Source organism: Mesocricetus auratus, unplaced genomic scaffold, assembly GCF_017639785.1.
Source record: "Mesocricetus auratus isolate SY011 unplaced genomic scaffold, BCM_Maur_2.0 Super-Scaffold_6723, whole genome shotgun sequence".
Lineage (NCBI taxonomy): Eukaryota > Metazoa > Chordata > Mammalia > Rodentia > Cricetidae > Mesocricetus > Mesocricetus auratus.
The window spans coordinates 6,737,243-6,762,742 of NW_024429183.1; the positions used below are offsets into that span (position 1 = coordinate 6,737,243).

General features: G+C 48.5%; 1 protein-coding gene across 2 annotated transcripts in view; it reads left to right on the top strand.

Moving 5' to 3' along the window:
* Pkd1l2 (polycystin 1 like 2) overlaps positions 1-25,500 on the top strand; it is an 82,761-nt gene that overhangs the window by 3,782 nt on the left and 53,479 nt on the right. For both annotated transcript variants that reach the window (XM_040736303.1, XM_005073069.4), the window contains exons 4-15: positions 820-930; positions 4,161-4,308; positions 7,616-7,845; positions 10,625-11,029; positions 11,564-11,641; positions 12,431-12,480; positions 15,125-15,242; positions 16,813-17,020; positions 20,237-20,357; positions 21,133-21,274; positions 22,248-22,424; positions 25,019-25,164. In XM_040736303.1, the coding sequence (XP_040592237.1) occupies positions 820-930; positions 4,161-4,308; positions 7,616-7,845; positions 10,625-11,029; positions 11,564-11,641; positions 12,431-12,480; positions 15,125-15,242; positions 16,813-17,020; positions 20,237-20,357; positions 21,133-21,274; positions 22,248-22,424; positions 25,019-25,164 (1,934 nt within the window). The remainder of the gene's footprint in view (positions 1-819; positions 931-4,160; positions 4,309-7,615; positions 7,846-10,624; positions 11,030-11,563; positions 11,642-12,430; positions 12,481-15,124; positions 15,243-16,812; positions 17,021-20,236; positions 20,358-21,132; positions 21,275-22,247; positions 22,425-25,018; positions 25,165-25,500) is intronic.

Here is a 25,500-nt window from a genome sequence, read left to right on the forward strand (position 1 = left end):
AGCGAGGCTGATGTCTGAAACTGAGGTGGGATTTGCAGGTGCCACCGTGGTAGGTTTGAGAACTGGAGAGATTCTAGACTCAGAAGCCAGCCTGGGGGTGCTGCTCACTGGTGGGAGTTCGGGACACTGTGATGTTTCTGGCTTGGACTACTCTGTGCCCTGAGGTACATAAGGCTGAAGAAGGAGATGGTAAGAGAGGAAGAGTTCCACGCCGGGAAAGAAGAGGGAGAGTAGTGTCACAGGCATTTCAAAACTGAGACCTCAAACCCGGGGTGTCAAATAACAGACATTTATTCTCTAACACTTAGGGAGGTCAGAATCCAAGATCAAGATATAAGCAGGGTCATGCCCCCCCCCACTCCGAAAGCTGTGAGAGAGAAACCTCCCAGCCTCCTCTAGCTGTTTTCTGGTATTCTTTGGTATCCCCGGCTCCTCGACTTGTGGGAGCATCACTCTCTGTTTCTCTGTAGACCAGAGAATTATGGCTCCTGGGCTGTTTTGAGCCCAATGGTTCAAATAGTGAAGAAGGGAGAAATCCCTTCCTAGGACAGTTTCGAGAGACTGGGGGTGGGTGGGTAATGTGTCTTGCTGTCTAAACAACACACGTATTAAATATGTCACAACTTAGAGAAAGCACGGGGGGGGGCTTTCCTGCCCTCTTGACTCTTAGCCCAGTGTCTGTAGGTGCCAACAGGCCTTTGGTGGGCATGTGGTGAGTAACTGAGTGGATGAAGTAGCACATCTGTAACACTCCGCTGAGTTTATGTCCCCTTGTCTCCCTCACTGTTGCTATCTATGTGCAATGTGGATGTCTCCCAGGTCAGTGTCAGGGGCTGCAGGCATGCCAGGTAGCAGCAGATGGGACCTACTTTGGAGACCTGTGCCCCACCAGGAGCAGCTACCTGTGGGTGCAGTACCAGTGTCTGGAAGGTGAGTCTCCAACTGGGTGGGCACGGGAATTTTCTTACTTCTGCTGTATGCCAGCCGGGAGCTCCCCTCCCCACAAGACAGATCTGCTGTGTGCAGTGAACTTCCCCCACAACAGCTTCCCTGTAACCAGATGTTCCTGCCTCCTGACCTGCTCCCTTGGAGCTTTATACACACACACACACACACACACACACACACACACACACACGCACGCACGCACGCACGCACGCACGCACGCACGCACGCACGCTCCCTCACCATCTCTCTCTCTTTTAAAGTAATAGAATGTTTGAAAAATGATTTTTATGTGTATGAATGCTTTGCCTGCATGTATGTATGTATACCGCATGTATGTAGTGCCTGCAGAAGTCAGAAGTGGGAAACAGAGCACCTGGAATTGCAGTTACAGACGCTGTGAGCCACCATGTAGGAGCTGGGAACTGAACCCAGATCCTCTTCCAGAGCAACAAGGGCTCCTAACCACTGAGCCATCTCTCCAGCCTTAAAATTAAGATCTTAAAAGTCATGAAATAACCCACATTATCACAATTTGTAAAAACTTTATAATAAAGAAGGGAAAGTCCTACCCTTCGACTTGAAAGCCTTATTCCTCCCAAAGAAATGCTATTAATTATTGAGAGGACATTTTTAATCCACTTTTAAAAATGTTTTCAGACATAACTATAAGCGAATATATATGCATTTTAAACTAAAATATAATCATATAAAACATTAACCTACAACTTGACTTTTTTTCATTTTATTTTATTTCCTGGAACTAGCTCTGTAAACCAGGCTGACCTCGAACTCATAGAGATCCACTTGCCTCTGCCTCCCCAGTGCTGGGATCAAAGGCGTGCACCACCACTGCCTGGCTTTGTTTTCATTTTATAACAAATCTCAGAAACATCTCTATGCCTTACATTTGAATGGCTGCATTGTATTCCAGAATTTGATTGTGTTAGAGTTCCCTTACGGATGGACACATAGGCTGCTCCCAGTTTTTCTCCGTTCCTTTTCACACTGCAGACCTCTTTTAAAAAATTTCCTTTGTTGATTTTATTCCGATCACACTCACCCCCATTCTCTTTTGCCCCCTCCCACTCTTTCCCACCCTCTTTTCCCTCCCCACAAATCCTCCTCCACATTCATGCCTTCACATTGGAGGGAGGGACGGCTTAGTTTTGTGACCCACTGAGTTGAATCAGGGTCTTGGGTGTGAGCATGGCTATGACCCTGTCCACTGGAGCAATGGCAGCTCAACAATAGCTACACCATATGGGAGGACAGGGACTGCCAGCCCCACTGCCCATGGCTCCCTAGTAAAGGGTGGGGCCCCATGAGACTCTCCCCGTCCTATGACTGAGTGCTGAGCAGACCCATTGGTGTGCAGGCCACTGACACTGTGCATCGTCTATCTTGACATGAGCCCATGATTATTTTCAGAGAAGAAATTGAGTGATTGGGATGCTAAGTCCATTTTAAGTGCTGGTAGACAGCACTAAATTGCCCTCCCAAAGGGTTGCATTAATTCACTTTCCTACAAAGAAGGATGAGTATGCCAGTTTCCCTTAAGGGTGAGACACTGCATTGTGCCATCCTGTGACAAATGACTCAGAAAAACAACTTCTGCCCAGGGCATGAGCAACGGGGACTTGAGGGGAAAAGATGAGTCAGAGCCAGCAGGGTTGCAGTGACATCTAGCACAGCAAAGTTGAGGCTGTAGGAGGACAGGTAAGAAAAAGGGAGGATGCTAGCTGACAGTCGTTACATGGCTTTAGTTTGCTGGTCTGTGTGAATCAAGATTGGGGCCGGTCCTTTCTCTCTTACGTCAGGGAAGAGCAGGTCCTATGCTTTGGCATCTCCTTCTGTTTGGTGGTTTCACTAGTGGACAAAGAATGCCTTTTGTCAGCCACAGCATGCCACTGAAGTATGTGGCTTAGGGCAGATATGTAGGGAGTGGCAACCACATTTCATCCTGTCCTTATGACCAGTGTGTTTTGATCAGAACCTTGCTCTGATTCATGAAGACAGAGTCAGTGCCCCACTCTTGTAAGCAGGGGTCCCAACTGTACTCTGATCACCCCCCACAGGCCTCACTGCACCCTGATCAACCCCTCACAGGCCCCGCTGCACCCCGATCAACCCCTCACAGGCCCCGCTGCACCCCAAGTGCCCCTGTCACAGCTGGGTGTGAAACCCCGGTGGTTTTCTGCCCCGCTCCAGTTTTTCCACTCACAGTTTAGTGTCGGGGCAAGGGAAGGCTGCAGTTCACAGGTTAGCATAGGGCTATATGGAGCCCCAGCGAATTCTGCTTCTCTCCACCGCACTTACCCCACCCCAGCTTTTGAAGTTCAAGTCTTGTAAAGTTTTATGTGACGTGGCTTACGGCGACTCATCTGCAGCCTTAGCCAAGTGGATTTTCTTACAGGAGGGTTTGCTTTAGTGGCTCTAGCCATCATAAAATAGTTCTGGATCATTGGTGTCCTGGTTAGATACATTAGGGTATATTATGCAGCTGTTAAAAAGGAAAGCACAGCTCTGGGACTGCCATACACACCAATCTCTGATTTAACACACACTGGTTAGAAAGTGCCAGGTACTGGATAGGGAGCAGCCTGTACCATCAGTGCAAATAAAGAGCATGCGCCTTAGTGTGTGCTTGTGTGCCTGTAACTCTCTCTATTAGACATCCCAGGACTGCGGTGATGATGGCTGCCACTAGACAGCAGAACCAGGGTCTTGGGGGCTGTGTGTGCTTCCAGGGACTGAGGCTGCCACTCAGTTGTTGGGTGAGAGGCCCTGGGTTTGATCACCAACACCACATATGCCCAGGCATAGTGGAGCATGCTTCTAACCTCAGAACCCAGGAGGATCAGAAGTTCAAGGTCATCCACAACCATATATTGTATTTGAGCACTGGGATATATAGACCCTGCCTCAAAAATAAAATAAAAAAATCTAAATTTAAAAGGCCAGTGAGATGGCTCAACGGTAGAGGCTCTTGCAGCCTGATGACCCCAGTTTGATCCCCGAAGCCCACATGGTGAAAAGAGGTGGCTGGCTCTTGCAAGCTGTCCTCTGCCCTTCACATACGTGATGAAATGAAATGAAGTGAAATGAAAGGAAATGCCTTATATAAAAGTAAGGGTCATATGGATAGAAGGAAGTGAATCTTAACACACGTCTTTGGTTCACAAACTCACAAAACATCATGCTTGGGTCTGCAGGCCTGCGGCTGGTGGTGCCCAGGGAGAGCTCCGTCTTTGACAATGTCACCATCTCCCTGATGTGGCTTCTTTCTCCCTACATTGGAAACTTGTCCTGTGTTCTCAGCATGGGCGATGGCCACACTTTTGACCCATACTACCCTCCCAGGTAAGAGTGACCTCTGATCCTTAATGAAGGTGGTATGGGTCAGCTTTTGCTGCGTAACAAGCCACCCCCAGCCTAATGACTGGGTCCATACTTTTCATTTCTCATGGTTCCGGGGTAGATTTCCTGGCTGGGCTGACCCTGTGGGTGGTGACTGACCAAAGAAGGCCTCACTCTCTCAGTTGTCCTGTGGCCAACTGGATGTCAGCTGAGGGCATGACATCATCACAAGGCTGGCCTGGGCTTGATCCCAGTGCTACGGGAGGTTTCCAGAATTGGGAATCAAGTGTCATGAGTGATGTAGAGCTTTTTTTCTGTCAGAGTGGAGCGATAGCTCAGCCGTAGGATGCTGCCAGGCGCAGTGTGCTCAGGCTCCATCACCACATTCTGTGCCCTTGTCCCCTGCCTCCTGACCATCTGGGCTTTGTCACGCAGTCCTGCTTTGCATGCCCCAATCTGTGTGTTTTGGGCTATGTCGTATCTCTCCAAGCCTCACTTGCTTTGTCCATGAACACCATGGGGCTGGTGATGTCTCAGTGGTAAAGTACCTGGGTTTGATTCTCCAGAAGCCATGTGAAAAAAAAAAAAAACAAAAATCAAAAAACAAAACCCTGCCAGGCACACCCCAGGGCTGTGGAAGCAGGCACAGGAAGACCCACCTAGTCTATTGATGAGTTCTAGGTTAATGAAATACCCGTGCCTGAAAAAAATAGGTGGACAGGACCTGAAGAATAACATCTGAGGTTTTCCTCTTACCTCCACACACACCCACACCCACCCGCCCACCCCCCACACATGTACATGTGTGTGCATGCATGTGTGTGTTTGCACATGCATGCACCAGGCCAGCACATAAGCGATTCTTTCTCCCTGACACCTGTCTGGGAAGCAGCTCTAAGCAAAAGTCACTAGCATTTTTGTCTCTTGTAAGAAAAATAGATGACAGCATGTCTCTCCACCATCACCCTGAGTGGCCCAATTTCATCTGCTTTCATTATCTACTGGACCTTGAAATTATCCAGCCTCCTCAGTCATTTTCATTCATGTGAGGACAGTCCCTTCTCATGCTTTCTTGGTTTTTGACAGCAGCAGTAGCACCCAGCCTGCAGTACGGATAATGACCTGAATTTTTTTAATTACACAGAAGCTATACTGTGCAAATACCATTGTGCTTGCCTCCCCGTCTTCCTCTTCTTCCAGCTCCCACCCTCCATCCCTCCCTCTTATTTAGTTCTATTTTTATTTAGTTCTTACACGGGGCATGCTTGTGCCACACGCACATGTGGCGGTCAGAGGACAGCTGTAAGGAGTCAGATATTTCCAACCACCATGTGGGTTCTGAGGATGGAACTCAGGTCACCAGACTTGACAACCCTCACTCACTGGGCCATCTTGTTGTACCCTTCCTTCCTTCCTTCCTTCCTTCCTTCCTTCCTTCCTTCCTTCCTTCCTTCCTTCCCTCCCTCCCTCCCTCCCTCCCTCCCTCCCCACCCTCTCTCTGTCTTTCTTTTTTTCTTCTAGATAGAATCTCATTGTGTATTCACTGTGTATCCTAGGCTGGTCTTGAACTTCTGATCCTCTTGCCTTATATCAAGCGCTTGGATTATAGCCATACACCACTATATCCCCCCCCATTTGTTTGTTTTTTTTCTGCAATGCTGGGGCTTGAACTGAGAGTCTCATACATGCTAAGTTAGTGCTCTACCACTGAACTAAGACTCCTAGTTGTGCTTAGCTGCCTGTTTGTCTAAGAGGTAGAACTTTAAAACTGGACCCCACTCCTACCACAGATACCTATGTGAGTTGAGGGTGGGCTCCTGCCTAGCAGAGAGCCAGCCTATTAAACCACAGGCTTCTCCTTTGGAAGCCCCCCACCTCCCTTTTGCCTTGCATTCGATCCCTGTTCATTCACATGGCAGGCTGTTTTCTTTCTCTGTCCTGGAAAAATGCTCATATCTGAGACTGTATTATGGGTCTTATGGGACAATTTATGGGACAACTTTGTCCGAGCCCAGAATTGGATACCCATGTGCCCCCTACTGGTGCAACTGGGGATTGACTGTTTTTTCTGTCCCCACTGGGAGTTGCCTCTATACCTAGGCTGTAACAATCTTGTTGAGAAAATGCTAATGCACAAGGTAACAAGAGCTTTGGGGAGGAGTAGATGCACACGGGGCAGTGGGAGAAGAGGATAGTGATGGTTGGAGAGAGTTCCAAGGCTGCAGTGTTTTGAGTTCGGGTGCAGAAGCAGAGGGTCCAGGGCAATGTTTCCCAACCTTCCCAGTGCTGCCTCCTTTAACATGGCTCCCCATGTGGTGACCCCCAACCGAGAAATCATTTTCCTCACTACTTCATAACTTTGCTACTGTTGTGACTCATAATGTAAGTATCTGTGTTTTCCAACAGCCTTGGGAGACCCCTGTGAAAAGTTTGCTTGACCCCAAAGGGGCCTCGATCCACAGATTGAGAACCTCTGATCTAGGTGAAAGGGACTGGCCTGGACCTGAAGAAGCAGGTCATAGCCTGCAAACTGCTCATTCTCTTTGGTGCTCAGGGGTATGAGGGAAGAAGAGAGACCCTGGAAAATGCAACCGTGTTCTGGTCAGGAAGAGCCGTTAAAGCTCTGAGGAGATTGTTTCTAGGAGACAGAGAGGCAAAAAGGACTTGCAGAGTCTGGGGGCACTGCTTGGCCAGTAAAGATCTTGCAATGTAAGCACGAGGACCTGAGTTTGATCCCTAATACTCACATAAAATGTCAGGCATGATGGCATGCACGTGTAATGCCAGGGCTGGGGAGACAGGATCTCTGGAGCTGACTGCATTCCTGACAGCATCACCTAAGGCTGACTTCTGGACCCCACACACATGCACACACAGGTGCTCACACACAAATGCCCACATACATTGTTTTCAAAAATTGGCAGCTGGCATTTTCCAAGATTGATCAGTGCTATTTATATTTCCGAGAGGCTGCTGAGTTGTCACAGTGTGACCTCCCTTGACACAGGCAGCAGGGTGTGGTAGGTGACATCTTTTTCTTTCAGTTGAGACTGGCCTCAAAACCACTATGTAGCAGAGGATGGCCTTGAACCTCTAATCTTCTGCCTCCCCCTGCTGTGTTGGGACCACAAATGTGCATCATCACAGCCAGTTAATGGAGTGCCGGAGATCAAACTAAGAGCTTTATGCATGTTAGGCAAGCCGTCTCCCCACTGATCGACACTCCCGGCCCCCCAACCTGTCTTTGCAGAGCACGGGAGTTGTAAATGCTGCGTGACTGTTGAACTTGTGCTCCCCTTACCCCTCACAGTGTGTCCAGCAACGTGACCCACCAGTTCACCTCTCCTGGGGAGTTCACTGTGTTTGCTGAGTGTACAACCAGTGAGTGGCACGTGACGGCCCAGACCCAAGTGATGCTGCGAGACCAGATGGAGGAGCCCCATATCACTGGGTGCACTGGCCTCTCTGGATCTGGAGCCAGCTTGCTCTGTCAGGCAGTCTTTGGAGAACCTCTGTGGATTCAGGTGGATCTGGATGGAGGTGAGTCTGCAGGATGGAGCCTGTTGAGGCAAATGAGAGGATTGGCCTCCTCCAAAGCTATCTAGCTAACCTGAGGCTTCCGTGTCTTAGCCACCATCTGTTCATTTTTTCTAATACCCATGGTGTCTTCGTTGCTCTAAGTGCTTGACCTGTAATGGCCCACTCAGAATAGACTCCGTGTTAATTTGCCCCAAGTTGGAAGGTTAGTGAGCCATTGAGAGTCTCCACTCTCTCAAGCCTCCTTCTGCATGTTCGTAATCCCATCTGAAAAACAGGATCTCCATACCACTTCCCACTAGGGAAATTCAATAGGAAGAGATGAGCCTGGGAGGGCTACCGGCTGGGCCCAAGCCCATCTCACTTAGCCAGGGCTAACTATGAGTGTGGCACCAATCTGTGGTGGTGAAGCCTGGCAATATTCAGCTGTGCAAACTGGTACAAGCCTGTCAAAAGTTCTGACTAGGGTATACTCAGATTGGACACAGTGTCTTCTAATTACTCCAGAGGTCATTTTGGTTGGTTACAACATCTACTTTAATTAGTCAAGGTTTCCACGCTGATTGGTCACACTATCTATTCTAATTATTACAGAAATCACTCTAGTTTGCACTATTCATCCACACACCCATCCTAACTGGCTGGCATTTGGAGGGTTTCCATCGGTATCTTAAGTAACACTTCTCCACTTCTCTGTCCACAGACACCTCCTGTCTTATCCACAGTAGAATTTTCCCACAAACACAGTCCATTTAGAGATCTGAACTGAACCCTTGCAGCACCAAGTTAGGATGACGGTGATGATATGAGGGAAATGTTGGTGGTATTGATAGCATATGATGGTGGTGATGGCATATGATGCTGCTGCTGCTGCTGCTGGTGGTGATGATGGTGGTGATGATGGTGGTGATGATGGTGGTGATGATGGTGGTGATGATGGTGGTGGTGGTGGTGATGATGGTGATGATGGTGGTGGTGGTGGTGATGATAGTAGTGGTAATGATCATCAAATGAGGAAGGATCTGACTCAGTATGAGCTCATTTACTTGGACAGAGACTTAAGGGGGTTATAATGGGCTCTGACACAGCACTCATGAGATTCATTCCTGCTCTTGTGTGCCTATTGCCTAATGAAGGCTGATATGTGCAACTGGGATAAAGCAAAATAATCTTCCATTGATTTATTTAGTCATTCTACAAATATAATTGTGTGTCAGCTCTTTGCCTGGTGCATAGGAAGCAGGAAAACAAATGAAAGGTAAAGGGCCTGCTCCTATAGGGCTTTATATTATCACCACCATCACCAAATAATCATCACTACCATTACCATCACCATTGTTATCACCACTGTCTTAGTAAGGGCTTCTATTACTGTAGTAGACACCATGGCCGTGGGAACTCTTACAAAGAAAGGCACTAAATTGGGGGACCACTTACAGCTTCAGAGGTTCAGTCCATCATCATCATGGTGGGGGTCACAACAGCATGCAGGCAGACATGTTGCTGGAGGAGTAGCTGAGAGTCTTCCATCTTGCAGGCAACAGGAAATTGATTGAGGCACTGGGTGTTATCCTGAGCACAGGAAACCCCAAAGCCCACCCCCACAGTGATGCACTCCCTCCAACAAGGTCATACCCTCTCCAACAAAGCTATGCCTCCTAATAGTGTCACTCCCTATGAACTTATGGGGGCTAATTACATTCAGACTACTCCACCACCATCACCAAATGATCAGCATCACCATCATTATCACCATCAACACCATCATTATCACCGTCACCACCATCATTATCACCACCAGTACCTCCTCTTCCTTCTCCTCCTCCTCTTTTCTTCCATGTATTTGGATTGGCGTCTACTAGAAAGAATACCATTTGGTTTTATACATCAGATTTCCAGCCAACTACAGTATTTGGTTGGCATCTAGTTACCAGGGAGGCCCCACTTCATGGAGAGTGAGTTCCATGTGATCAGTCCCAGCAGGTGATCAGCAGAAGGAAACACCTCTACCTACTTTGGCTGACAATGTAGCTTGAGGCTCATTCTCATTCACCAAAATTTGCCCAGAGAGGCTTCTTTGTCAGTTTCCCACCCCAGGAGTGTCCCTATCATCAAGATGTTCTAAGCATTTGTTATAAATGTCTAGGGTATAAATAAATAACAATGGGTCTGGGACTGCAGCTCAGTGGGTACAGTACTTTCCATCTAAGAAACCCTGGGTTTGATACCTAGCACCATGTGAAATGGGCATGATGGTGCTGTAATCTCAACATTTGAGAGTTTCAGACAGGAAAATCAAGAGTCCAAGGCTAGCCTCTGCTACATAGTGAGGTCAAGGTCAGCCTGGGCTAAACTAGACCCTGTCTCAAAAACAAACAAGTAAAGTACAAGTGAGCAGAACTGGGCGGGGGAGCAGCACCCCTTGAATTCCAGCACTCGGGAGACAGAGGCAGGCAGATTTCTGAGTTTGAGGCCGGCCTGGTCTACAGAGGGAGTTCCAAGACAGACAGGGCTATGCAGAAAAACATGTCTTGATAAACTAAAAACAAAACAAAGGAGAGAGTATCCAGAAAGTAAAGAAGTAAAAAGATCACCTATTAAGTCAATACTCAGAAGTAACTATAGTCAGCACTTGGCGGGGGCATCCACCCTTAGGTATGTCTTTGAACCTACATCTTTACGTCTACCCCAGAACCTGACACCAGAGCTCAGTCTGAACTATCATAGAATGCTAGTTGCATAGCTGGTAACAGGCTTCCTAAATTTTCCTTACCCCACCTAGGAGCCGGGGTGACTTATGCTGTGCTTTCGGGTAATATAACCCTGACTCAGTTCACCACCCAGAGGGGCTTGAGACTTTACAATCTAACTCTGGACAGAGGAACCCAGGAGCTGCTGGGCCCTGGGAGGCACCACCTGAACATCCGAGTTGTGGAAAACGGCACTGCCTCCGCTCCCTCTGGAAACATCACTGTGCACTTTGTGCAGCTGCTGTCGGGGCTGCAGGCCTCCTGGGCTTCAGACCAAGTGGAGCTTGGATGTGATCTGTTGGTCAATGTCTCAGTGTCTCATGGTACCCTGGAGGAGCTGACCTTTGAGGTGGTGGGCCTCGATGCAAACTTCTCCCAGAAGGAAGAGAGTGGTGGCCAGTCATCTGGGATCTACCACGTGACGATTCCTGTTGAAGGTAGTGGGGTTGGTAGCACCCCGTTCCAGGCCCCCTTTTATATTTCTTATTTGGTTCCATTAGTTTTTTAGTAACTCCTGGGTGGAGTGACGGCTTACCTGGTGACCCTGCCTGAGACCTTCCTCAGTAAAGAGACAGGTAGTGTCTGCCACCGTTAGTTTCCAGATGTCTGCAGGGACTCTCAGCCTGGACACATCCCATGTCATTTTTCTTGTTTCTTTTTAAAAAATTCTTATATTTGGATATATGGATAATATTTATTCATCATATTCACCCATCATTACTCTTTTTAGTTCCCTCCTGATGCCAGCCCTTGTCATGGTGTGACACTCTCTGCCTACATGTGTATTAAGTGTCATGTTCCTTCACTTGCGTGTCCCCAGAGCCTTGCCCCAGGCCTGGTATATCCTTAAGAGGGTGAGAGTTTCCAGGGTTGCAGTCAGGAAGCCAGACAGGCACACCCAGGGAGAGCTGTCTCCGCTGATGTCACACGGTTGTGACAATGTCAGTGACTCTTTCCCCTTTGCATTGCAGGCACCTTTCTGGTCACTGTGCATGTGAGGAATGCTTTCTCAGACTTGAGCTTGGACATGGGGAGCATCACAGTCACAGGCAAGGTGTTTGTATTATCAGGAGTCCAGGACACTGAACCTGCATAGGGAGGAGCCCTTCAGGCCCGGCCCTGAACACGAAGTCCATTCCACAGTCTTAGACTCAACTGGGTGCCCTAAAGACACAGTCACAGAAAGTACCAAGAAAGCTCTGGGCTGAACGTGCACAGAGGTCCTTCCTGCCACAACTCCTTGGACTGCACGGTGCAGCGCTTAGACACAACGCTCACAGTATCTTAGACATTCTAACAAAGAGTTGACTGAAGCACATGAAAGTACATGAGGTGTGCTAAACCTTCACCTCTCCTGTGATGGCCTGAGGGTGTGGCTCAGTGGTAGAGTTCTTCCTTAGCACACAGAGGCCCCGGACTCCACCCGCAGTACTGCAAAGATGATACCAAAAATACACAAGGTGATGAGGGCTGGAGAGGTGGCTCAGGGGGCCAAGAGCTTGTCGTACAGGTGTGAGCCCCTGAGGTCAGATCCCCAGCACTCATGCAAAGCCAGGTGCGTCACCCACTGAGCCTTGTCAGCTGAGTGTTTCACCTGACTGGGTTATCCGTGTTCCTAGAACCATTTACAAAGACATCTTAGGGAGTGTTCAGCACGATCTCGTTTTTTTTCAGTTTTTTTTTAGAGGGGTCTTACTGTGTTGTCTAGACTTGCTTCCCCAACTCCACCCCAAGCTGGGACCCTGAGTATGTGCCATAATACTTGCATGACTCTGCCTTTGACAACTTCTTACAATATTTTCCACCAAGCATAATGCTTGTTCTCATTATGTTCACAGCTCCTTCCAGTCTCCAAGAACCATCTGGAATGAAGGCTGAAGCAAAGAATGTGAGTATCTTTAAAACATTTAACTTCACAGAAAAAGACATCCAAGAGTTTTGCTTTAAGTTTTGGGTTTGGCTGATGCTAGGGAAGTTCCCAGGAATCCGCAAGGATGACCCCAGCTTGGACCCCTAGCAATAGTGGAGAGGATGCCTGAATTGGCCTTCTTCTGTATTCAGATTGGTGACTGCCCTGTCTTCATAGACCCTTCTTCCAGCAACTGATGGAAGCAGATGCAGAGATCCACAGTCAAGCACTGGGCTAAGCTCTGAGAGTCCAGTTGAGGAGAGGGAGGAGGGATTATACGAGCAAGGGAGGTCAGGATCATGACCCAAAGAAACAGTTGACCTGGAACTCACAGACTCTAGACTAACAGCTGAGGACCAAACCAGGTCCTCTGCATGTGGGTGACAGTTTTGTAGCCTGGTCTGGTTGTGGGACCCCAGCAGTGGGACCAGGATCTATGTTGATGCCTGAGCTTGCCTTTTGAAGGCCTTTCCATATGGTGGGATGCCTTGCTCAGCCTTGAGGGGGGTGTTTGGTCCTGCCTCAACTTAATGTACCAGGCTTTGTTGACTCTCAGGCCTTACCCTTTCTGAGGAGTGGATGGAGGTGAATGGGGGGGGGTGAGGGGAGGGAAAGAAAGGGAGGGAGGGAGAATTGTGGATGGTATGTATAATGAATAAAATATAAGAAAAAAGTTTGGGGTTTAGGATACTGACAGGGCCCCAATGAGTCCCTAAGGTGTCTTCCATTTGGAATGAGGCCTAGAAGCATGTTCTACAACTACAACAGGGTTAAGTTATAAAAAATAAGACACTGGGTCATGTAGATAGGACTTAGGAAATAAGTAGCACATTTCTGTTAAAAAAGAAAAAGATGAAATAGGAAATCATAGGGGAAATTAGAAAATGTTTCAAACTAAAATTATAATGGCAATACAGTTGATCCACAGTCGTGGCTGCAGCCAAGGCAGCACTCAGAGGGAAATTCATAGCTCTTAGCGCTTATTTTGGGAAACAGGCTCCTGTTCTTTAGTGTTTACGCCAGAGTCTTCAGCTCCTTTCCCTTGACACTGTTTGTGCACGTGTTTACTGAACAAGGAGGACCTAATGTTCATCTACAGTGTTCACCAATTGACATTAGGGGCTGAGGGTGTGATATGGAAAAGGCAGATGTGCTCTCTGCCTCCATGAGGCTCAGAGATAGACACACAAGAACGAAGAAACAGAATTCCGTAAGTGTCTACTAAGAACCCATCAGATGTGCTGATGGCAACCGTCAGAGTGTGGTCTCCTGGATGTGTTCCAAGGTGACATGAGGACTGAGGATGGCTCAGTGGGTAAAGCTCTTGCTACACGGTGTGAGTGGGACATGATGGGAGCACCTGCAATCCCGGTGTTCTAGGAAGATGGAAAGGGAGACACGGGATTTCTGGGAGCACTAAGGCCAGTTAGCCAGGCCTGTGCACTGCAGACTAAGATCCTGGGTCTCAAACAAAGTGGAGGGCCAGGACTGACCCCTGAGGTGTCCTCTGACCTCCACACACTCATGGCATGCACATCCCGTCAGAGGTTGAGTTCCACTGTAGCCTTGTGCTAATATGGGTCAAGGTGTGATCAAGAGGACCCATAGCAGGTTCCATCAGTAATCACTCCCAGAATTCACCTCAGGCCTGCTGATTCCTCTCCTCAAACTGACAGGTTCACCACTGTTGCCCAGCCAACACCCTGTCCTTTGATTCTTCTGGAAGACTTTACAGGGGAAGATGTGGTGACCCTGGAAGCCGAATGTTAGCAAATCCTCGGAGGGACAGACTCTCAGAACATGGCTGGAGGACACAGGCTCATGACCTGCTCTGAGACCTGACTGGCCCTTTGTAGTTTTTCCTTTCTTTGTGTGTGCACATGTGTGAGTATGTGGAGACCAGAGGACACCAGGCATTGTTCCTCAGGAGACAATCACTTTGGTTTGGTTTGTGTTTTGAGCCAAGATCTCTCATTATCCTTGAGCTCGCCACATAGTCTAATCTGGCTTGCCAGTGAGTCTCAGAGATCCATTTGTCTAATCTCCCCAAGGCTGGTATTACAAGCACATGCCACTTCCCTCAGAGGGGCTTGAGAGTTGAATTCAGGTCATCACACTTGCAAAGCAAAGACCTTACAAACTGAGCCACCTCTCCCCAAATCCCTCAAGGGATTCTTCACTGATTGATTCCCCCCCTTCCACATTCTCCTTTGTCCTCTAATTGAATCCCCCTAATCAAGCATGGTGCTCTTAAGTGTCCATTATCGTTCCTGTCTTGCCTATCTATCCTAAGGGCACGTTTGGGTCTCTGTTACCATGTCTCCAGTCATCAGCACAGGCCCTGGCTCAGAATGGCCTCTGTCCGTGCACTTTACTGCACAGCGAGTCCTAAGCCAACACTGCAGATAAAGTTGTGTGCCCAGAGAGTCTTAGCAAGGCGTTCCATGCCTCCTGAGGAAACCCCCATGGCAGAAGACCATCCAGAACTTTCTCTTCTCTGAGCCTCACCCTGTGTCTACTGTCAGCACACACTGCTTTGGGATGGAGGGTAGGTTGGCGGTAATACTCTATAGTGAAGCTGAACTATGCAGTGTTGTCTCACTGGTGGTCTCTTCCTCTGCAGGGAGATGAAGGGGACATGAAGGTGTTCACTGAGCCTGAACTGTATGTGGATCCTTTCACAGAAGTCATACTGGGCTGGCCAGATGATGACCCAGACTTGGGCTTCCACTGGTCCTGTGGTAGGTGGTGTACACTCTCCTGCCTCACCCCCATCACTGATGTGTGAGCATCATCAGGCATGCCTGTTCTCCTCTTCATCCGACACGACTCATGCCTGACACTGTCAACCTGTGTGTGCCAGAGTGTAAACCACAGGTTGAGTGTGAAGGAGTAACAACAGACCAATGAGGGAGGATGGCTCTGAACACAGGTGACAGTAGCATGGGAGATTTAGAAACAATAACACAAGGTAAAAGCCAGGCTACTTTGTTAATTGACAGCATGCACTGGCAAATCAGGTAAGTTCCATGACCAGATAGTTCCCCTATGAAAGGGTCATTCCCTCCTAACACACAACACCATAAACACACACACACACACAGCATCTTACCACACATATACAAACATTACACACACACACACATACACACACACACCCCTCACTAGGGAGAGTTCAGGTACTTTTCTTCAAACAAAGATGGTAGCACAAACTTCCAAAAGTGGGTGTCTTTTTTTTTAATAGGAATATGCCCTTGCTACACACTCATTGTAGAAATAAAATGCTACGAGTGTTGCTTCTGGTTTTTGTCTGTTTGTTTTATTGAATGACATGTCCTGAGTACTTGGGAGGTAGAAGGCAGAGGCTCAGGACTTCAGGTTCGTCTTCAGCTGCCCATGGAATCAAGGCCAGTTGGTGCTATATGAGACCCTGACTTGAAAATCCCAAACATCAATGACAATACTACTCTTCATGCTTAAAAAATAATCGCTTTTATTTTATTTGTGTGTATCTTTTGCCTATATGCACGTATGTGCACCATGTGTATGCCTGGTGTCCACAGAGATCAAAAGAGAGTGTTGGATCTCTTGGGAATGGTGTTATAGATAGATAGTTATGAGATGCCATGTGGGTGCTGGGAATTGAATAAGGATTCACTGCAAGAGCAACAAGCACTCTTAGCTGCGAAGCCGTCTCATTTTAATGCCTGTTCATCCTGATTTTCATAGTCATCGTCCAGCAGGTCATCATGTTGTCATTGCTCATATGTGGGCTTTCCTTTCCACTTCTCCGCTCTGATGAACAGTCCTCCCAGTCTTCATCTTACGTGGCTTCTTTTATAACTATTATTTCTAAAACTGGAGTAACTGGGGCTTGAGAGATGGCTCAGCAGGTAAAAGTGCTTGCTGCCAAGCCTAACAACCCAAGTTCATTCCCTGGAACCACATGGTGGAAGGAAAAAATGGACTCCCTCAAGTGGTCCTCTGCCTTCCACACGTACCCATGGCATGTGTGCTCATGCTCACACACTCATGCACACACACATGCATGCGTGCATACGCACACACACCAAGACCAAAAATAAAACATGACAATTGGAGGTTGGGCATGGTGGCTCAGCCCTGTAACCCTAGCCCTCAGGAGGCAGAAGCAGGGACGTCATCTGTTTGAAGCCAGTTCAGGCTGTGCATCCAGACCCTGTCTCAATGAAACCAAACCACCACCACACACAAAAGCCTCACTAAACCAGAAAGTCCATGGTGTGTCAGCTTCAGGGAGACTGTGAGTAAGTGTCTGCCTGTATCCCTCAGGTCGTTGCTGGGCTCAGTGGAGTGACTGTGTGGAAAGGCAACTGCTCCACACAGACCAAAGGTTGCTGGTGCTCCCTACTTCATGTCTGCCACCGCTCAACTCTGCTGTCACCCTGTACTTGGCTATCCTACGGGGCCAGGAACTGGAGAGAGAGACAGAACGGTGCCTCTATGTGTTCTCTCCCCTGCATCTTCAGCCTCAAATCAGGTGAGGCATGTGAGCACATTCTGCATCAGCCAGCACCACTCAGGGATGAGACTTGCAGGGCAGGTTTCATCTGGGCTCACATAGGAGTGGCAACCTGGTAATCAATAATAAATAGCATGAAGGGTCAGCAGAGGTTTATGACAACTTCTCCATCCAGGGGACGGAAGGTCTTCCCATAGGAGGTGGAGCTCAACAGACACTTAGAGGAGTCTTGTGGGGAGGAGGAGAAAGAGAGAGGCAGAGTCTTGCAGGTCATGCCAGGTTTAGGTCTTTCACCCAGGAGTCTCTAGGGAAAGCTACCTGTCTTAGGGTTTCTATAGACAGACTTTTCTGTCCTGTCAGCCAGCTCCCAAATAACCACACAGAGACTTACTATTAATTTTAAAGACTCAGCTGACAGCTCAGCTTGTCACTAACTAGCTCTTATGACTTAAATTAACCCATATTTCTTATCTATGCTCTTCCATTTGGCTCTGTACCTTTTCTCAGCGGGACAAGTTCATCTCCTGCTTCTTCTGCGTCTCCTCGTGACTCCCTAGACTCCTCCTTTCTTCTTCATGCTCTCTTCTTGTCCACAAGTCCTGCCTAACCTCTATCTCTCCAGCTATTGGCCAGTCAGCTTTTTTATTACGCCAGTTACAGTGACACATATTCACATAGTGTAAAGGAATATCCCACAGGTTTCTATTGTTGTGATAAAACACCATGATCAAAGAACAACTTAGAGAGGGAAAGGGTTTATTTGACTTAACACTTGCACAGCACTGCTCATCTTTTAAGGAAGTCAAGACAGGAACTCAAACAGGACAGGATCTTGGAGGTAGGAGCTGATGGAGGAGTCCTGCTTACTGGTTTGCTTCCCCTGGCTTGCTCAGCCTGCTTTCTTATAGGACTCAGGACCACCAGTCCAGGGGTGGCCCCACCCACAATGGACTGGGCCCTCTTCTGTCGGTCATTAATTAAGAAAATGCCCTACAACCAGATCTTATGGAGGCCTTTCTCAGTTAATGTTCCCTCTTTTCAGATAACCCTAGCTTGTGTGTCAGGTTCACATAAGACCAGCCAGCACTCTGCCCAGCATCTCTGAGCAAGAGGGACATGGTCACAGCTTGCATGAAAACATTACACTATCATGATAGAAGGGGCCTCAGGGAGATGGGTTAGTATTTTGTAGGAGTCAGGTAGGAGCTTGAGGCAGCTGGATCCATCAGCCATGTCCCTGCTGGAAGCAGATGGTTCATACAGTCAGAAATTGATTACGGATGGATAAACATCCTCCCTCAGGAATGAATGAGCAGGACTGAAGGAATGGCCCAGGTGATACTTCAGGACTGAAATAGGGTGGGGCAAGCCATCACTCCTAGGACTGCAGGGCTAAGAGGGGACATGACTAGAATCTGCTCTGAATTATACTGGTGGAGCTGGACAGGAACCACGGCCTTGACAAGATGAGGCACTGGTTCTACCACTGTAGCCTTTAAGTAAGCAATGAAAAATAGCTTCATGCTTTCCTCAGCCAACCTTCTCCCTCAGACCTCCTGGCCCTACCAAAGCTTTCCACTGGCTGGACCCACCCAGAAGCCCGGAGAGTGGGAGCTGAGGCATCGGCTCTGCAGAAAGAGCTGGAGAGTGGGCTGGAAGGGATATAGATACCCACCGGCATGCTTGCACTTGGCAGACATTGGCAAGAGAAGACGAAAGGTTGGAGCAGGACCTGGAGATGCATTTAGACAGGCATTTAGACAGGCAGCAGATGCCAAAGTGAACTCTCAGGCTCCAGGGAGGGGCAGGGCACCATATAGAAGGCTCAGGGGGCTGTAGAGATGACGGCTTATTTGATAAAGTGTGTGGGGACACCAGACCTTGTTCAGAGACCCACTTCCCCATCAGCCTGGGAGTAGGCAGCTGTAAGACAATGTTTACTAAAAACAATACAATGCCTGGGGCAATAAGTTCCTGAAAAGGGCTGGCCCACAGGAACCGCCCTGTCCTCAACCTTGTCCAAAGACTAACAGCCTCTTCTGACACACCCAAATCAGTTTTTGGTGTCAGAGAGAACCAGCCAGGGTAGAGGAGAGAGCAGAAGCTTCTCTGGAGGGAGCCTTTCTTGGGAAGTTTTCTTGAGTCTTTTTGGGACCTGCTTAAAATTTTCTTTACACCATTGAATGAGTCTCTGTGTTGTCAATCCCCGACACCCTCCACATGTTCTCAGACACAGGCTGCGCAGCGGACGCGGCAAAAGTGTTTGCTGTGCAAGCATGAGGACCAATGTTCAGATCTATAGCTCTGAAGTAAAACAAACAAACAAACAAACAAAAAAAGACATAGCCCCATGGCTCTATTAAGTCCAGGACAGGGGAATCAGAGACAGGAGTATCCCAGGGCTTGATGGACAGCAGATCTAGTCAATAAGAGATCTTCAGGTCCAGTAAGAGAGACCTTATCTCAAACAATAAGACAAAGAGAGAGGATGACAATATCAATCTCTGACATCCACATGCATGTATGCAAAAGTACACACAGAGATACAGAGAGGGAGAGGGAGGGAGAGGGAGGAAGAGGGAGAGGGAGAGGGAGAGGGAGAGAGAGAGAGAGAGAGAGAGAGAGAGAGAGAGAGAGAGAGAGAGAGAGAGAGAGAGAGAGAGAGAGAGGATTTGGACCCAGACCCAGGGTTCGTGCTCCATTCACCACTCCAGAGTGGTGTCCGCTGGGACCAGTCAGGCAAGTCTTCTGCGCCTGGTGTGCTCACAAGTGCTCTAGGGCTCTGACATGTCACTCTCGGAGCTGCTCTCATTACCCACCATATGTGTGCCATCTGCTTTTACGAACACTAAAAAAAAATCTCAGAAGTTATCCTTCTTTATCCACTTCCTTTGCAGCTAAGGAAACCAAGATCTAGGTTTAAGTGACTCATACAGGGTGAGCCTTCCTAAGTGACAGAGCCAGGATTGGAATCCAGGGCCCTGTCCTGGCCTCCCCTCCACATCACTGCAAGTGGAGTGATGTGGAAATCTGGTCATGTCCCAACTCTCTTCACCTGCTTGCAGACCAAGGTTCTGTCCTGGTTAGGTTAGAACACTGGTGGCTTTTATTCCATCTTTCATTTGGCCACATCCTGCCCTCTCCACAGACTCAAGACCTGGGCCAAGACTAGGCTAGGCAAGAGGTCATGATGCCTGAGGGAGTGTTCTCTCTTTAATTCCTTGTACCTTCCAGCTGTGAGAAGAACTGCCGGCCATTGAAAGCCAACCAAGATGTTCTGCTCACGGTCACTGTGGAGGATGAAAGTCCGATGGCCATGTTCAGGTGGTACTTAGATGATACCTCGTCAGGCAAGGTGAGATGCCTCAACCACTCAGTAGAAACTGTCTCCTGTGAGAGGACCAGACTTAGGTTGAATACCAGGCCCTGAGACAGGGTGAGCCAACCCCACTTGGAGCTGGTGCAGGGTAGGCAGGAAGATCTGGGGACACGCTTCAGAGGGGCCTGGAGAAATTCTAACAGATGAATGGATGATACAAAGGAGCTAAGTCTATGAGGAGACAGACACTGTTGCCCTCAGTCAAAGCCACCTGTCAGGATATGTGCATCCCCCAGTTGCTTGGCAGAGGCCTGGTAGCCTACAACTGATGATCAGGAAAGTCTAACAACCTATCACCCTTGCCCCAAAGACATCTCTGCGGCACACATTACAGGGCCGAGGTCCCACGGGACCACTTAGAGAAGGATACTTCTTAAAACTGCTTGCTCTCACTCCCTTCTCTGCCCTGATTACTTGCTGATTCCCCATGGAGTTCACACTCTATAAGTGACCTGCACACACATCCCTCCTCAGACTCCTCCCTGGATAAGTGACCTGCACACACATCCCTCCTCAGACTCCTCCCGCATAAGTGACATATACGCATTTCTCTTTGGGCTCCTTTTTATGGGAACCAGACATCAGACAAGAGACAAGGCTAGAGACTATTTACTGACCTCCTGGGTAAAAGCAGTGCCTGTCACTCATTCATCAGAGCGAAGTCTGACAGGCCTGGAGATGGAATCCAAGGAACTGTTGTCCAGGTTCCTACCCAAGAGTCTTTAGGACGCTAAGTGCCATTCTCTTACAGGCTGAGCCCCTCCCTGATGCCTGCAGACTCAGAGCATTTTGGCCACGCTCGCTGACCCTCCTTCACAGTAATTCCTCTACCCTACTACTAAACAGCAGCTTCCTGCAGACCTGGGGGCCTGTTGTTCGAATCCGCGTCACAGGTGAGAAGCAGCCGCAGAATCAAGACAAACTTGGAAAGGCTAAAGTAAGGAACTTTGGCCTAGCATGGGGCAGGGTGTGGGCTTTCTATTTAGGAGACTTTAGGCAAAGGGTTTGACTTCTTGTTGCCTCGGTTCCCTCACATGTAAATCTGGGGTGATATAATTACCTGCCCTGGAACTGTTGTCATGCAGGATGATTGGCAGAGTGCCGGGGAGACAAGCTGGCCACCCTAAGTCAACCAGCGTTTCCTACCAGGAGAAGTCAGAGTGACTCACTGAAAATGAGCCCAGTGCCCAAACAGGGTCACAAAACACAGATGGCTATGCTTCCTAAGAACACGGCCTTTCCCCACTTTCCTGCTAGGATTGCAGGCAAGTGCCAACTGTGCCAGACAAATTGAGGCACTGGTTCAGTGGACACTGCTGCTCTGCCTCAGGCCTTCTCAACCTTAGTTAGGCCAGGACCTTAGTTGTAACCAATTAAGGTTCCCTGTGCTGGGCTCTGGTGACCTGGTGCTCTTTTTGAACCAGGCATGGTGACACATTGCTACAGGACAGACATGGGGGTGGGCTCACGGCTGAGGGTGTGAGGATGGAAGGAGATGGTTTCTGGATAAGCCGCTCATGAAGTTGCTATGAGGAAGTTATTATTGGCCACATCTTACAGATTACAGAGGTCAAGTGCAAGGCCACTTGAACATTAAATAGCAGAACCAGAATCCCAGCTCCACATCTGTCTTGAGTCTCTCTTCTCTGCCAATTTTCTCAAAGTGAGCCCCAGGGCCTTGCAATGGGGACAATCTTTAGGTATGAGTATTTTGGGACCTACCCCCAGAATCTCCAGAAAGACCAGAGGGTATGGGGTTGCAGAGACCCAGAAATCTTTGTTGAACAGGCTTCCTATGTCATCCTGAAGAGGGGTTAAGTTTTTAGACACATAGTCCCCTAAGCACAATGAATCTTCCCTTCCCAGCACTGACCAGCCATGCCTACGGGGAGGATGTCTATGTGATCAGCATGCTACCTCTACCAGAGGTGCCTGCCTGTGCAGTTGTCCCGGAGGAGGGCACTGTCCTCACGAGCTTTGCTGTCTTCTGCACCCCGACCACATCCCCGGGCTCCCTGGAGTACTGCTTCTGCCTGCAGTCAGGTACCAGCTAGAGATGCTGCTCTTCCCTCAGCCCCCACGATCAACTTCTCCAAGAACAGGGACTCTCCCTGTCAGGGACCTACAATAGAATATGTTCTAGAATGAATGGAGGCACACAGGGTGAGGGACTCCTAAGCCTTGGTCATCCCCAAAGAACTGGCCCAGTCATCACACCAGAAGGACAGCATCCAATAGCAGCGCCTGCCCAATCCCATAGGACACAATGACTTTGTCCCAATATAAGGTATATGAAAGGGTTAAATGGATGAAGAGACACAACAGGTATGGACATACCAAGCCATAGTTCTATACACACACACACTCACACACACACACACACACACACACACACACACACACACACACAAGAGCAACAGTGAGAAAAGGGAGGCACGCAGAGAAAGAGGGGGACACTGTGAGTCTTTGAAAATCTGGAGCTGGAGCTACCTGGAAAGACAGAACTGCATCTCATTCACAGAGCCTTCAACAGTTTCATTGATTTGTAAGTGGCAGCAGAAAATGACTGTGTCCAAAAAACAAGCAAATCTCAAAGAACATTTTTTGTGAAGGTTCTCAGAGGGTGGCCATCAAGACCCTACCTACACTGCATGGCATCCCACACAGTCATGATAACCACACCCAGAACAGCAGTGAATATGAAGAGATGGGTGGCTTGGGGAAGTTCACTCCATTTACTATTCCATTTTGGTGGCTGTTGGTTTCCCCTGTGGCCTTGGGCACTTAGGGACCATCACATGAGCTCTCTGTGGGCCTTAGCCCAAGTGAAACCGTCTTCCAGACTGAGGCACCATGAGTGCTGCTGGCATATGCTGCAATATCTTGTCCCAGACATCATATGACACAAACAGTGCATCTTTTACTAGGAAAAGGGGAATGTAAGCCCTTCTAGGGAGTTTCCATTGGGTGCCCTGTCAAAGGATGTGCAAACACTGGGCTGCTAAGAAGGCAATGGCTGGTTCTGAGTGTAGAAAAATAGAAAGAGAACCCAAGCAAGGAGAGGAGGCTTCATTCCCAAATGCCTCCCCTCTGCACTCAAAGAGAGAGGCCAGGTTTCCCCTTTTGTTCCAACCCCATCTCATGCAGAGAGCAAGAAGTCAAAGAAGTGTGGTCATCCAACAGTGGGGGTCAGCTGCTTCACGGTTGTCTGCACATTACACAGTGACTGGAGACTTCCATGATGTGTGGGTCTCCTTAAAGGATCAAAAGATATTCATCCATTTACTTACGTTTACAACAGATAAATGCCAAATGCCAGGCTGTGTTCTGGGCACTAGGTATGTAGCAGTGAACACAACAGAGAAAATCCTTCACTTTATGATCTTTAACGTCTAGTGGCAGAGACATCTGGTAAACCATGCCACGTACACCATGGTGCATTGTTTGTAGGTTCTGTGGGGCAAGGTGAAGGTCTGCAGGAGAGTTCTTGTCTGGAGTGCTTACATGTGGGAGGCCCTGGATTCCATCCCCACACTGTAAAACCAAACTCAGAACCAACACTGACACCAAGGGTGGTTGGTGACTCATGTCTGCAGTCCCACCCAGCACTTGAGAGGCTGGGGCAGGAGGACTGTTGTGAGTTCAAGACCAGTATGGGCATCATGGTAAGCTCTAGGCCAGTCTGGACTACAGAGCGATATATTGTCTCAGAAAAACAAACCAAGAACAATGAAAATCCCAAGCAAATAACAACAAACAGACAAAAATGGGCTGGCTCAATGGTTCAGTGGGTACAGGGATTTGCTGCTCTGGGTTGGTAATGGAGTTTAATCCTCAGACCCACATAAAGGTGGTAGGAGAGAACCAGTGCCATGAAGTTATCCTCTGCCCTCCATATATGTGCTGTGACATGTATCTATAAACACACACATATCACACACCACACACACAGATCACATACCACAATCACAACACAAACATAATACACATCACATACATATGAAGATTAACACAAACAAATAAAACACACCCACCTAACTCTAGTTGCTGATTTCAGAAGGGATATGTATCTGCTCTGAGTGCAGTTTTGGGGGGCTGTTTCTCTTTTTCCTCCTGCTCTTCCTTTCTCTGCCCCCACTCCCCACCTTCTTTTTGTTGATGTTGTAATTTGGTTTGCCACAGTATAAAAACAAACACCAAAACCAAAACAGACCAGCCTGGGGCTGGAGAGATGGCTCAGCAGTTAAGAGCACTTGTTGCTCTTCCAGAGGACCCAGCTTCTATTCCCAGCACCTACATGGTGGCTCACAACCATCTATAATGTGATGCAATGCCCTCCTCTGGCAAGCAGAGGAACATGCAGACAGAGCACGCATATAAACAAACAAATCTTTTTTAAAAATTTAAAAATGTTTTAACCACCACACACACACAAAAACAAAACAAAACAAAAACCCACTTGTAACTAGGGAGAAGATTCTTCACCTTTTCATACATGTTAGGGAAATGATTCTAAAGATACAGCAACCTCTGGATTCCCAGAGTGGCTGTCACACCTTCGATAGCTGGAGCTTCTCTGGCCCTGTGACAAGGAGCTCGGCTCATCCCTCCTAACTGCTTCATTTCCCCTTTGCCAGGTTCCTGCCTCCACTGTGGCCTTGAACCAGCATCCCCTGCTGTGTACCTACCGATTGGGAAAGAAAAGGACAACTTTGTCTTGACCGTAGTCATCTCTGCCACCAATCAGGCAGGGGACAGACAGCAGACTCAAGTGGCAGTTAAGGTGGGTGGTGGTGATGGCTGGTGTTTCTTTCCTGGGAAATGTCTCCACCCAGCTGAACCTCAGGAACTACAAAGATGTGGAGGCAGCTGAGGGTATGGGTGATGAATCGCCCATTCACTCATTCCTTCCACAAATATTTACAGAGCACCCATCCACCTGGTGCCAAGGCCTGAGGATATAGCCATGGACACATGGATACAGCCTCTACCTTTGTATCTCTTATGACTTAGTAGCCAGAGTATGGAGAGGTCCTGGGAGCAGGGGCAAGTTGGAGCAGAAGAACTCAGGCGTGAGATCAGCAAACAGAACACTGGGCAGAGCCAGGAGAGGTTCATG